The sequence below is a fragment of the Moschus berezovskii genome, chromosome 2, assembly GCF_049115385.1.
Source record: "Moschus berezovskii isolate FMDL1 chromosome 2, NW_MosBer_1.0, whole genome shotgun sequence".
Classification (NCBI taxonomy): domain Eukaryota; kingdom Metazoa; phylum Chordata; class Mammalia; order Artiodactyla; family Moschidae; genus Moschus; species Moschus berezovskii.
Window position 1 is genome coordinate 93,924,591 of NC_142461.1, and position 13,593 is coordinate 93,938,183.

Sequence of the window (13,593 nt, forward strand, 5' to 3'; positions counted from 1 at the left end):
GGTGCCTTATCAGGACAATCATAAAACGATTATTCCAGAGAAATCTGAGGCAGGGGAAGAGCAGCTGATACCTGCGGAGCAACATGCCACTTTGGAACCCAAGGGGGGCAAGAACGTCACCTTTGCTCTCTCAAGCTGGATGGCCGCTTGCTGCTCCCTCTCCTGCCGAATCGCTTCCCGATCCTCTTCCAAAGAGACATCAGAGTCAGATGGCCTGCTCGTGTAGGAGTCCGCTGAACCCTGGAAAGGAAAACCCAGAGTAGCCTGAATGAACGCTCTGTGCCTTATTGCATAAATGTAGATGGCAGAATTCAGTTAAGCATCTGAGTAATTCAGAAGGTAGCAATGTTGTAAAGGGAAATATTTTGACTGGATTAAGTGCTAGAAAGTAAACTGCAATGAAAATTATGTGATATTCAGCCCCAATTCTTCTGGTTCTGTACTATCTTTATATTAAGCCTATACGACTTGTGGAACTGAAGTTTCATTCCATTCTCTCTTTTACATATAGATTTGAAGGGAAAAGAGACTCAGCCTATTGCAAGAGCTAAATCCTGCCCATATCTTAGATTACAGATGATCAATTTGTCTAAGACTTCCACACAATAAAGCAGAAACCTGTATTAGTAAAATGACTTTCCAGTTCCAATATCAACATTATTGAATAAGGATATCCTCAACTGAAGCCCATGCCTAGAAGGGCTGTTCGAACAATGACGAAATCCAGCCTGATTCATATGGTCAAGGAATTGGGGGCAGCAAACATCACTTGGTGTTCATGCCATAAGAGGCAATGAAAATCACAGCAGCTAAAAAGCTAAAAACAAAAAACAAACACCCCAGAAGTTTGCCTTCTGCTTGCTAAAAGAACACCATCCTTACAATCTCCTTAAGCTGGCATGAGAAGTTGGTATTTGCGTAGATGATGACATTTACACAGAGGAGGTATTGACAGGACTGGTGTATTCGGCATGTTTCATAAACCAGGCGCAGAATTTGGAAGCATATACCTATCCACATAGCTGAGAATTTGCTACCCACTGCAAAAAAAGAACGCTAAGGATGGCTGACTGCTGAAATGGGCCCTTTGAAAGTTTTTTCTAAACTTAGAAATGTTAGCATTTGTTTTTTTATACATTATTTGTGAATTTGCTGCCCATAAATGTAGCTCTGTCTCAGCAGGGGGTGTCATTTTAGTGGGGCAGTCTGTCCCACCATAAAAACAATCCCAGCACAGATTTTTCCAGCAGCCAAGAACAATTACTCCTGATTAGAGTTTTATTAGAATGCCGAGGAGTATCCCAGTTCTAAATTCTAACTCTGCAACCCACTTTTGAAAACTTTACGCAAGTTACTAAACCACTCCAAGACTCAGTCTTCTCATCTGTAAAATAGTAGGCACACAATAAATAAACATTATCATTCCTGTTTCCTAGTGCTGATATTTCTACTATGACTTAAGAAAAAAGTTAAGAGATTCTAATCATTTTCAATTCACTTATATATGCACAACAGCCCATCTTGAAATATATCTGTTTTTATTGTATTTACTGCATAGAAGACATAGTTTTCCCCCCAGTTTCACTGAGATATAATTGACATATAACACTGTGGAAGTTTAAGGCGTACAACATGTTGATTTGATACATTTATATACTGAAAATGATTATACTGTAAGTTTGATAACTGCAATGAGTCCAAATCCATGCACTTTTTTACTGCTTTATTTTTTGTTTATTAATTTTTACAATACTGTGTTGGTTTCTGCTGTACAACAATGTGAATCAGCCATAACTATATTTATATCCCCTCCCTCCTGAGCACCCCCTACCCCATCCCACGGGGGTAGGAGCGCCAAGGTGGACTCCCTATGCTATACAGCGACCTCTCATAAACCATTCATCCTACACATGGTAGTACATATACGTTGATGCTACTTAAAAGTGCCCTTTACAGAGAAAATGCATTTGCTAACCAAATAATAGTCAAATATCTCTGTGCAAATCTACTGGGGAAAAATCTGGACCTTCAAAATAAATAAATACAGGATGACAATTTTACATATGCATTCATTGCTTTAAAAGGAACTACCTTGAAATCCTTTAAAATGAGAGTTTCTCAGAAGAAAGCTTTGTCCAAATTTAGCAGCAGCAGCACAAAATTCAGAGTAAGAAAGAAAGAAAACAATGTTTCTAAAGAATATATGAAACCAGTTTTGTGTTAGTTCCAGGCAATGCTTTGCTGAAGTGTGATGTCTGCGGTAGACCAATTTAAGGTGTTAGATGTCTGCAAAGGTGCCTGGACTATAAAGTGATTAAGATGTGGGAAGTCAGGGAGGAGGCACTTGTTCTGAAAACACGTTGTGGAGAAGGCTAATGATTGCAGTTCACAAGAAAGCAGGCTGCCCACTGGAGCAGTGAGTCAAACAGCTAAAATACACAATCCGCTGTTGACACTAGGAGATGGCTAATTTCCTGAAACTGCGTTAATGACTTTTCAAATCCTGGCATTCAATCATCTGCGCACACAAGAAGTGACTCAAAGACTCCTGCAAGTCCACTTTATTTTGAAATGTGAACACGAATTTCAAAATTACTTAATAAATTCTACTACTGGCAAAAAATGTAAAAGTGTATAATATTCTAAGAATATTGGTAGAAGGAAAAATAAAACACTGTGATATTTACTTTCATAATTACAGTGTCACGGAAGGACTGATACTAAAGCTGAATCTCCATTACCTTGGCCACCTGATGTAAAGAGATGACTCATTGGAAAAGACCCTGATGCTGGGAAAGACTGAAGGCATAAGGAGACTCGGGCGGCAGAGGATGAGATGGTTAGATAGCATCACCGGCTAAATGGACATGAATCTGAGCAAACTCCGGGAGACGGTGAAGGACAGAGGAGCCTGGCATGCTGCAGTCCATGGGGTCACAACGAGTCAGACACAAATGAACAACAATGACAACAATTCACAGCATTTACTCTGGATTTTGGGTTTTCCTTCTTCGTTGACATCCACATTTCTTTGAAGGTGGAAATCATTGCTGCTGACTGTCATGGTCCTAGAGATAGCAGAGGTCCAATATCAAGAGCCCAAATTTGGCCCATGGATATGTTCTGATGATTTGGCAAGGAACTAGTTTCTTGCTTCTATTTATTCTTATTTTATTTTGTTTTAACTGTTCGATTTTCTATCAAAGTATAGACGAGAGAAAAAAAGGAGAAAGAAAAAGAACTTAGGTTGTTCACAATGGCATGGAGAGAAGCAGAGAGCCACAGAAAGGCAAGAGGAGACTGCCTTGGCTGGACTAGATCAAGGGTGGGAAAGGAAAACGGGGCTGTAGCAGGCTTGGTAGGACTGGAGGGCCAGGATGAGGGTTCGGAGGGTGGAGTGAACTGCCCAGAGGTATACTTAAATCTTTATGATTGGGAACAGGGAAAATGCAAGAAGAAAATAATGCTAGATGCTAAGAGAACAGAACTAATGATATACAGGTTACTAGCTCTGGACAAAGCTAGAAAATGAAGCCCCATCAGCTTTTTATTTTCCAGAATTCCACATTATAAAATGGGCAAAGAGCAAGCTACGCAAATTATCGAGTGAGTCTAACCTGGGGTGTTAACCCATATGTAAGAGGCATGATGGAGGCTAGCACCTCAAAAGTTCCTATGCAGACACCATTGCAAGTCACATCTTTAACCTCGAAGAATCAACTAACCTGGGAGGACAAGAAACAAGTATCTCTTTATGTATAAATAAAATATATATATATATATATATAATATTCTGCACATGCATATATATAAAAGTCATTGTAAAAGTCATAAAATAATACATCCTGGCAAATATCAAAAGAAAGAAACATATATCTTCCTATTAACACTAGGCCCAGATATTTTCCCCTTTTATTCAATATTGAAAACAGATTCCAGACTCACACCTTTCATAAATCGTCTTGAGTACAAAACACAAGCCCTATAGAAGCATTGAAAAATCAATTTACTCTTGTCCTAGAAGAAGGAAAGTGATGTCAAGTCAAACAGTGGAAGGGCTCCTTCTGCTCAGAGAAAGAGGCCATGACCTAAATGGGAGAGTGGCTGTGGACTCTGGGCCAGGCCATATTAGGTTTGACACTGCGGTCCATTCTTACTGGCCTTGGGTCTTGGGCAACTTATTTTAACTTTCTGAGTCTCAATTTCCTCACTTGTGAAATGGAAATAATAACACAGACCTCGCAGAGTTTCCCAGTGTTTAAGATGAAACAGCATCTCTTTTACCATCATAAGGATGATTCCTGAAATGCCAACAAATAATCTTTGACTCACTAATTAAACTTTCTGGCAGCTTTTCAAATTCAATTTTTGGCTGCCCTAGAGTTTTAGGATTCACATCTTGTTCTTTTTAGCTTTACTGAGGTATAATTTACATACCATAAAATTCATAGTTTAAATATACAACTCCATACATTTTTAGTATTTACAGACACAGAAATCTAACATTTGAATATTTCTGCTGCTGCTGCTAAGTCGCTTCAGTCGTGTCCAACTCTGTGCGACCCCATAGATGGCAGCCCACCAGGCTCTGCCATCCCTGGGATTCTCCAGGCAAGAACACTGGAGTGGGTTGCCATTTCTTTCTCCAATGCATGAAAGTGAAAAGTGAAAGTGAAGTTGCTCAGTCGTAACCAACTCTTAGCGACTCCATGGACCGCAGCCTACCAGGCTCCTCTGTCCATGGGATTTTCCAGGCAAGAGTACTGGAGTGGGTTGCCATGATCCACTTACTTGTCTTGTCCTTTTAAAACTGAAATATATACTTCCTCTTCTTCTGAGTAGTTTTAGTATTTAAATATGTCATTAAATTAGAGCAAGGAGAGGGAGAGTTTATTAATGTTTTATTTTAAAATGCACTAACACTGGACCAGAACCTGGTTACTGTTGGAACTTTTGAGCGTTGTGGTCAGTCCTGGGCCTCTCACTTCCTACCGTTCACTGGACATTGACCGTCTGTCTGTCAAGTTCTGTAGTGAGAGCCATGTGAGAGGAATTGCTTATCTTGTCTGAGATTCTTTCTTCATCTGCAAAACAGGAATGAACCCTTCAGGGTTATGTTAGAAAATTACTAAGATGCCATAGTACAGCATAGAGTACAAGAATAATAAAGGCACAAACAAGACCACTGTGGTCCAAGAGAACTTTCTGCAATGATGGCTATGCTCTGCATGGGCACTGTCCACTATGGTGGCCACTAACTACATGTGGTTACGGAACATTTGAAATCTGCCTAGCAAGACTGAAGAACTGCATTTTTCATTTAATTTTTAAGGGTTAAAAATTTTGTTTCACTTCAATTAATTTAAATGTAGACATCCACATGTAAAACTCAACATTCAGAAAACTCAGATCATGGCATCCGGTCCCATCACTTCATGGCAAATAGATGGGGAAACAGTGGAAACAGTGACAGACTTTATTTTTTTGGGCTCCAAAATCACTGCAGATGGTGACTGCAGCCAGGAAATTAAAAAGATGCTTGCTCGTCGGAAGAAAAGTTATGACCAACCTAGACAGCATATTAAAAAGCAGAGACATTACTTTGCCAACAAAGGTCCATCTAGTCAAGGCTATGGTTTTTCCAGTGGTCATGTATGGATGTGAGAGTTGGACTGTGAAGAAGGCTGAACGCCGAAGAATTGATATTTTTAAACTATGGTGCTGGAGAAGACTCTTGAGAGTCCCTTGGACTGCAAGGAGATCAAACCAGTCCATCCTAAAGAAAATCAGTCCTGAATATTCATTGAAAAGACCCTGATGCTGGGCAAGATTGAAGGCAGGAGGAGAAGGGGACGACAGAGATGAGATGGTTGGATGGCATCACCTACTCAATGGACATGAGTTTGAGTAAACTCTGGGAGTTGGTGGTGGACAGAGAGCCCTGGTGTGCTACAGTCATGGGGTCGCAAAGAGTTGGACACAACTGAGCGACTGAACTGAACTGAATCCACATGTAACTAGTGGCCACCACACTGGACTGTGCAGTTTCCCTTCCAGACGAGACAAGTGAATTTACATAAACTTGATGTAGATTTGGTTTTTTAATAGTTGCATTAAGTGGACTAAGTGATAGTAAATGTCCAGAGACGCATATCACTCCCAATGAATTTGAGCTTGTCTCTTCCCACTGAGTTTGCAATGACTTGACAATGCACTTTTCCACACTGCAGCAGAAACGAAGCTCTTTCTTGATTACTTTCCCAGGTTTCCCAGGGTGGATGGGTAAAGATCCCTCATGAGGCTGCCCTAGGCAAAAAAGTCTCTTAGGTAACATTTATCTTTACAGGATAGCACCTCAGTTTGTTGCAACTGCTTTCTTCTTCTCCACCCCTTCATCAAACATGTCCAGAATGTTTTTGCAAGGGCACCTACCCAGCCTAGCAGGGTCTAGTCTAGATCTCCAAGTAGATACACCTGGGCAGTGTCTGTCACATAGTAGAACCTCAAATTTGTTGAAAGAAAGACACTCTGCTTCCCATCAGAATCCGTTTCTTTGTTCCATGATAGGTGGTTAGTTTACTGACCAAGGTTTATGCTAACTGGGTGTGATGTTAATTATTAGCTGTCCCACTCCCCAATAGCATAAGATTTTTTTCTTTTTTTTTTTTTAGAATTATGGTTTTCAGTGCCCTAATCCAGAGCACTGGATAATATATACATTACCAGAACTTTGGCAGAACAAGTAACTTTTGAAATTCCTTAGAGATGACCACTTAATTTTGCTGTTAGGTACCTTGCACTATGTCTTGTAAACAGGTCTTTGAATATGTTGGTTGAAAGAATAAGGCAAACTCTGCAGCCCACTTTTATTGGACAGAAGACCAGCAATTAATCTGACTAAGCTTCAGTTTTAGGCTTCAAAGGGGAGTTGGTCAAGGGCAGCAAAGGAGTATGATCAGAAAAGGTCATAAAGGGAAACGGAAGAGAATGAATGCTTACTCATCCCTTACTTTATGTGACTCACTAACTTATGAATTTTATATTAGCCCATCAACCCTAAGAAATAGGTTATGATTATCCCCACTTTATAGATGAAGCATCTGAGGCTCAGACAGGCAATAAGAACTTACCTTCATGCCACTATCACAGGGCAAGGTGCAGGAGTATGGGCAGAATCTCTTTTTAAATTTTCTCTACAAAAGTGAAAGTTGCTCAATTGTGTCCAACTCTTTGCAACCCCAAGGACTATACAGTCCATGGGATTCCCCAGGCTAGACTACTGGAGTGGGTAGTCTTTCCCTTCTCCTGGGGACCTCCTGAATAGGGGGATTGAACCCAGGTCTCCCGCATTGCAGATAGATTCTTTACCAGCTGAGCTACAAGGGAAGCCCAAGAATACTGAGTGGGTAGTCTATCCCTTCTCCAGGGGATCTTCCCAACCCAGGAATCAAACCAGGGTCTCCTGCATTGCAGGTTGATTCTTTACAAAATGAGCTATCACAAAAACCTGATGCAAAATATGTTCTTAATGTAGACTGTACACCAAAATCTCACTAATTAGGACTGATGGATGCAGGTTAAAAAAATGACACTCTTAGATCATGGAAAGGGAATTTCAGACTGCTTTTCGAAAGGTATGTTTGCTATTTCCTCACTTCACATAGTATCTCTAGATTATCAAGTTTCTAGTGTGTGGATTTGAGTTTCTCTTTAATGATAGGACTTTTACTCAGAATTTTAGTGATTTGTAGAGGATATTAAGACCCCCTTGAGAGTTTTCTTTCCTTCTTAAGTGATATCTCCTCCAACTGTGTTTATACTATGTATTTGCAAATTATTTCTTGTAGTTAAATTACAATTACATATAGATATATAATTAAAAACTGAATTATAATTACATAATTAATTATACATAATAATTATTCTGAATTATCTGAATAGTGGAATCCAAATTAATAGGTTCTATTATAACTGTTTTTACATAACTTCAGTAAAAGCAAATAATATTCATTTAGAAAACTTAGCCAACCATATCCTTCTTGTTATGTTGACTAGTTTGGCAACTGCTGTAATTGCCTGATTTCAGATAGGTACTTTTCTCTTTTTTTTTGCACTTATTCTTTGACTTTTATTGAGATATAATTGATACACAGCACTGTATAAATTTAGGGTGTATAGCATACAATTTGAGTTACATACATCATGATTGATAGGTATCTCTTTTGATTGCTAGTCCAAGGAAACCCATCAATGATGAAACAATAACAGCAGAAAAATTTCTTTTGGCCTCATAAGTATAAAAAGGGAGGTGACAAAAAGGCCCCAATAGAGAGAAAAAGGAAATCTATATCAGGCATGGCCATTTAGGAGATTGTGGGAAAGGAGAAGCTGAAATGTGGGCTAACAGATTTGAAAGGTAAATCAGTGGTGATGGTAGTGACAGGGGACAGACTCCTCTTATCTTGGATTATTATGAAGACTGAAATTTTATATGGTTCAGCCTAATACACGGAGGGAAAACAAGAGACAGAGATTACTTTACATGAATGCTACTTGGCAAAACTGCTTTGACTATCAGTGCGTAATATCATGGGCTTTCCTGGTGGCTCACTGGTAAAGAACACACCTGTCAATGCAGGACACCTGGGTTCAATCCCTGGGTTGGGAATATCCCTTGGAGAAGGAAATGGCAACCCACTCAAGTATTCTTGCCCAGAAAATCACATGGACAGAGGAGCCTGGTGGGCTACAGTCCATGGGGGTCACAAAGAGTCGGACACGACTGAGTGACTGATCATGCATGCATGCGTGCATAACATCATACAAGTATGTAAAAAGTGCTACACCAATGAACACAGTAATAAATCGAAACTCTCTGTGAGACTAAAGGGGACAGAAATTGAAAAAGAGTCATGATCATACTTTGCATCCAATAAGAATGCTATTTTAATGGTGTGGATGATCAGATTATGGAGCTCAGTCTCCTGGGAAAGGGAACGTGACTGCCTGCTTGGAGAAGGTGGCCTCAAGCAGTCAAGCTTTACATTGTACAGGTCACAGAACAACATCATGGGACACTGAGCAGCCACCCCAGGGACCAGCCGTACCTGGTCAGAACTGAGAGCACCTGACCAATCTACATGACGCAGGTGAGTGCCTAGGTGGCTACAGCTGGCTGACCTCAGCACTGGCACCTACCTGCAAGCAGCAGCCACAGCATGAAGTCTTCATTCAAGGGGAGCAGCTCAAGCTGCATTAATTTAGTCTCAGGAGAGAGAGATTCAAAAGGAAATGACAGTATTTGCTCAGAAAATTTCAAATGTGCTGCTAGTAACTGCTGAGTTGCATAGTGATGAGGCAACTACTTATAAATGTGGCCATCTATGATCCTTCTGGGGCTTCCCAGGTGGTGCTGGTGGTAAAGAATCCACCTGCCAATGCAGGAGACACAGGTTCGATCCCTGGGTTGGGAAGATGCCCTGGAGTAGGAAATGACAATCCACTCCAGTATTCTTGCCTGGAAAATTCCAGGGACAGAGGAGCCTGGTGGGCTACAGTTCATGGGGTCGAAAGAGTTGGACACGACAGAGCACACACATACACACGACCCTTCTGGAAAAGTGACTGACACTTCACATTCCTCCACAGTGGTTTACAAAGTGGCTTACAAAACGCTACTTTTATGCTGTGGTCTATTTTCTCAAGAGTCATATTAGAGACCTAACAACAGTAAGTATGTTTTTCCTAAAAGTGGCTACAGGCAATCACTTGTGTCTTAAAAAAATTTTTTTTTAACCTTTCCTTCTGGTATGTAAAGGGAAGAATAATCTAGGTTGGTTTAGAAAAAAATAGGAAAAGGATTTGAACCTCTGCTTACCATTCTGTAGCCTCAGAAACTGTTTGATGAAAAATTATCCTCAATTCTGTGAAAATATTCATAACATCTCTCATTAAAGGAATGCATGTTGACTGCTAAAAGAATCCAGGTGTGTCATCAAGAACAGAATGGAAATTTGCCTCCTCAGAGACGCCTACAGATGTGACAGAAGCCAGACTGAGGCATCTATCAATACTTCAGGCAGAATCATGTCTTCTCAGCTTCTGTTGTCCTCAGAGCCCCCAGCACAGAGCTTTGCGCCACACGGGAGCTCAAAACTATTTACTGAATGAAAATCTGAAACAGGAGGTTTCAGGAAGAGGAAGAGAAATGTAAAAAGAGCACTTGGTAAGGCCCCGGCTTCACCCAGAGAGAATAGACACTTTGTCCTACAGATGCTGCTGAAAGCCACATTGGAGAGAACAGGAACAGCACTGTTAGTTTGACAAAATGATACGAAAGTTGCTTTGGAAAAATTAATATTCAAAAAATCTCAGAAAAAATATTTTAAAAAGACGAACAAGAATTAACCTTTTTTAAAGTTTTTTTATTTTTTAAAATATAAATTTATTTATTTTAATTGGAGGCTAATTATTTTACAATATTGTATTGGTTTTGCCATATATTGACATGAATCCACCATGGGTGTACGTGTTCCCCATCTTGAACCCTCCTCCCTTAACCTTTTTAATAAATATTAAAACATTTTAAAACTACAGAACTTAAATTTGGTATTGGTACAGAACAGAGAAGAGTCTGAAAATCAACCCTGTATATTGATAATTAATATAAACACAGGAAACATTTCAAATCAATGGGGAGAGAGTAATTATTCCATAAATAATGTTGGGAAATGTAGCTGGCAAATTGGAGGGAAAAAAGGTAGATCTCCATTGGATTTCTTGTACAAAAATAAACTGCAGATGAAGAAATTTAAAGACAAAGTTATGGATATATAGTTACATATTTATTATATATACATGCATATTTATACTAGCACTAACAGAAACTATAGCTATAATTTTAATGTAGCACGCAAAAATGTTCAGAAGCTATGAAAAGATGGATTAACTTGACTATATAGAAAATTTAAATATTTATCTAGGAAAGAAATACAAAATTGAGAATGACAAAAATAGAAAAAAAATTGTCACATAAGTGACCTGGGCTTAAAGTTCTTAATACTCAAAGAGCACTAACAAAGTAATAAGAAAAAGATAAACAACCTACCTCTTCACCCATCAACTTGGCAAATAAAATTAAGAAACAGAAAAAGGAACAAGAATGTACACTGAAAAGGGCTTTGGCTTCTTTCCTACATAAGGAAATGTAATTTAAAATATGCTACTATTTTCACTTATTAGATCAAAGCATTTTATAACACCCACTACTAGTGAGGGAGCAGTGACATATACGTTAGTAAGACTGTAAGTTGGTATTTTATTTTTGGAGACAATTAGGCAAAAACAATCAAAATTAAAACAGACAAAAATTTTAACCAAACCATTCTATCTGAAGAAATTTACCCTAGAAATATACCTGTATCAGATATGTATGTATATACAAAAATATTCCTGCATTTTCAGACCACCTTACCCGTCTCCCGAGAAACCTGTATGCAGATCAAGAAGCAACAGTTCCAACTGGACATGGAACAATGGACTGGCTCAGAACTGGGAAAAGGCTGTATATTGTCACCCTATGTATTTAACTTCTATGCAGAGTACATCAAGCAAAATGCCCGGTTAGATGAAACACAAGCTGGAATCAAGATTGCTGGGAGAAATATCAATAACCTTAGATGTGCAGATGACACCACTCTTATGGCAGAAAGTGAAGAAGAACTAAAGAGCCTCTTAATAAAGGTGAAAGAGGAGATTGGAAAAGCTGGCTTAAAACTCAACTTTCAAAAAAATAAGATCATGGTTATCTGGTCCCATCACTTCATGGCAAGTAGATGGGGAAACAATGAAAACAGTGACAGACTTTCTTTTCTTGGGCTCCAAAATCACTGCAGACAGTGACTGCAGCCATGAAATTAAAAGATACTTGCTACTTGGAAGAAAAGCTATGACAAACCTAGACAGCATATTAAAGCATATTAAAAAGCAGAGATGTCCCTTTGCCAACTAAGGTCCATCTAGTCAAAACTGGTTTTTCCAGTAGTTATGTACAGATATGAGAGTTGGACCATAAAGAAGGCTGAGCGCTGAAGATTTGATGTTTACAAACTGTGATGCTGGACAAGACTCTTCAGAGTCCCTTGGACAGCAAGCAGATGAAACCGTCAATCCTAAAGGTAATCAACCCTGAATATTCATCATAAGGACTGATGCTGAAGCTGAAGTTACATCCTTTGGCCACCTGATGGGAAGAGCTGACTCACTGGAAAAGACTGATGCAGGGGAAGATTGAGAACAGGAGGAGAAGGGGGTGACAGACGATAAGATGGTTGGATGGCATCATTGACTCAATGAACAAGAGTTTGAGCAAACTCAGGGAGATGGTGAAGGACAGGGAAGCCTGGTGTCCTGCACTCCATGGGGTTGCAGAGAGTTGGACATGACTGAGTGACTGAACAACAAGAATATTCACTATAATACTGCATATGATAGCAAAAGAATCATAAAAACCTGGATGTTAGACATAGAAGACATGTTTTTAAAAGTACGGTGCATTCACACATAGAATAGTATGTAGATGTTAAAAAGCATGATATAGACCTCTAAGTAATTATATGTAAACTCAAGTCACAAGATCAAACTGTAAAATAATCTGGCATGTTGTTTTAAAATTGTGTTAAAATAAATATATTGAGAATCTCTCTACACACACACACACACACACACAACAGAGTAGAAGAGGAAAACAAACTTTCATTTATTGTATTTTACACCTTTCTGTAGAGTTGAAAGTTTTACCTTGAGAAATTTTAAAAAGCTAATATTATGTATATAGATATTCACATTTGTATATATAATGTGAGTATGTACTTATTTAATAGAATTATGTAGCTTGAAATTACCTATGTGAACCTCAAATGATGATTTTGATGGGCAACATTAAATATTAATAATCATTATAATATCAAACCCAATAACAACCACAATATTTGTTGAACACTTAATATGTCCCACTTAGTGTCAAGCACATTTATTGACTGTGGTCTTTGGAAACGAATATCCCCTCTGAAAGGGCTTGGGGTCCCCACAAATGCTAGTTGAGTGTGAGTCTTTCTCTTTGGCCACCAGTCTCCTAAATTTGCGAAGCCTGTAGGTCTTATGATAAAAACAAGATGATGCAATGTAGTGCAGTAGTTTAAATTTAGGTACAAATGCTACTTTTGAATTATAAGACTGATGATTTGAGGTTATATGAGTGGTCTGGTGGGTCTGTTACGCACATATAGAGTGCATACTGCTTTTTGCAGGATCCATGCCTATGCCTAGTTACCTCCACAGAAGAAGTCCTTCAGCATCTGACTGTCATGGGACTTGTCCTCCAAGTTGCTACATTCCTTACACAATTGCTACCCACCCTTTGCTCTTTGGGGCCTTAATCGTGATCACACAATGCCCAACCCTCCCCCATCAGCCTCGATCAACTTCACTTGGTATGTGGGATGGCAAGAGCCATGCCCTTCCTCCCCAGTGGGTTCAGAAGTTGGGAATGAAAACAAGTCTTGTTTTTTGACTCCCATCTGATAATTCTACGTC

The 13,593-nt window shown here is 39.2% G+C and overlaps 1 protein-coding gene across 2 annotated transcripts in view; it reads right to left on the minus strand.

The window, feature by feature from the left end:
* The window catches only part of CACNB4 (calcium voltage-gated channel auxiliary subunit beta 4), a 286,688-nt gene that overhangs the window by 56,942 nt on the left and 216,153 nt on the right, over positions 1 to 13,593 (minus strand). For both annotated transcript variants that reach the window (XM_088829434.1, XM_055398424.2), the window contains exon 3: positions 121 to 240. In XM_088829434.1, the coding sequence (XP_088685560.1) occupies positions 121 to 240 (120 nt within the window). The remainder of the gene's footprint in view (positions 1 to 120; positions 241 to 13,593) is intronic.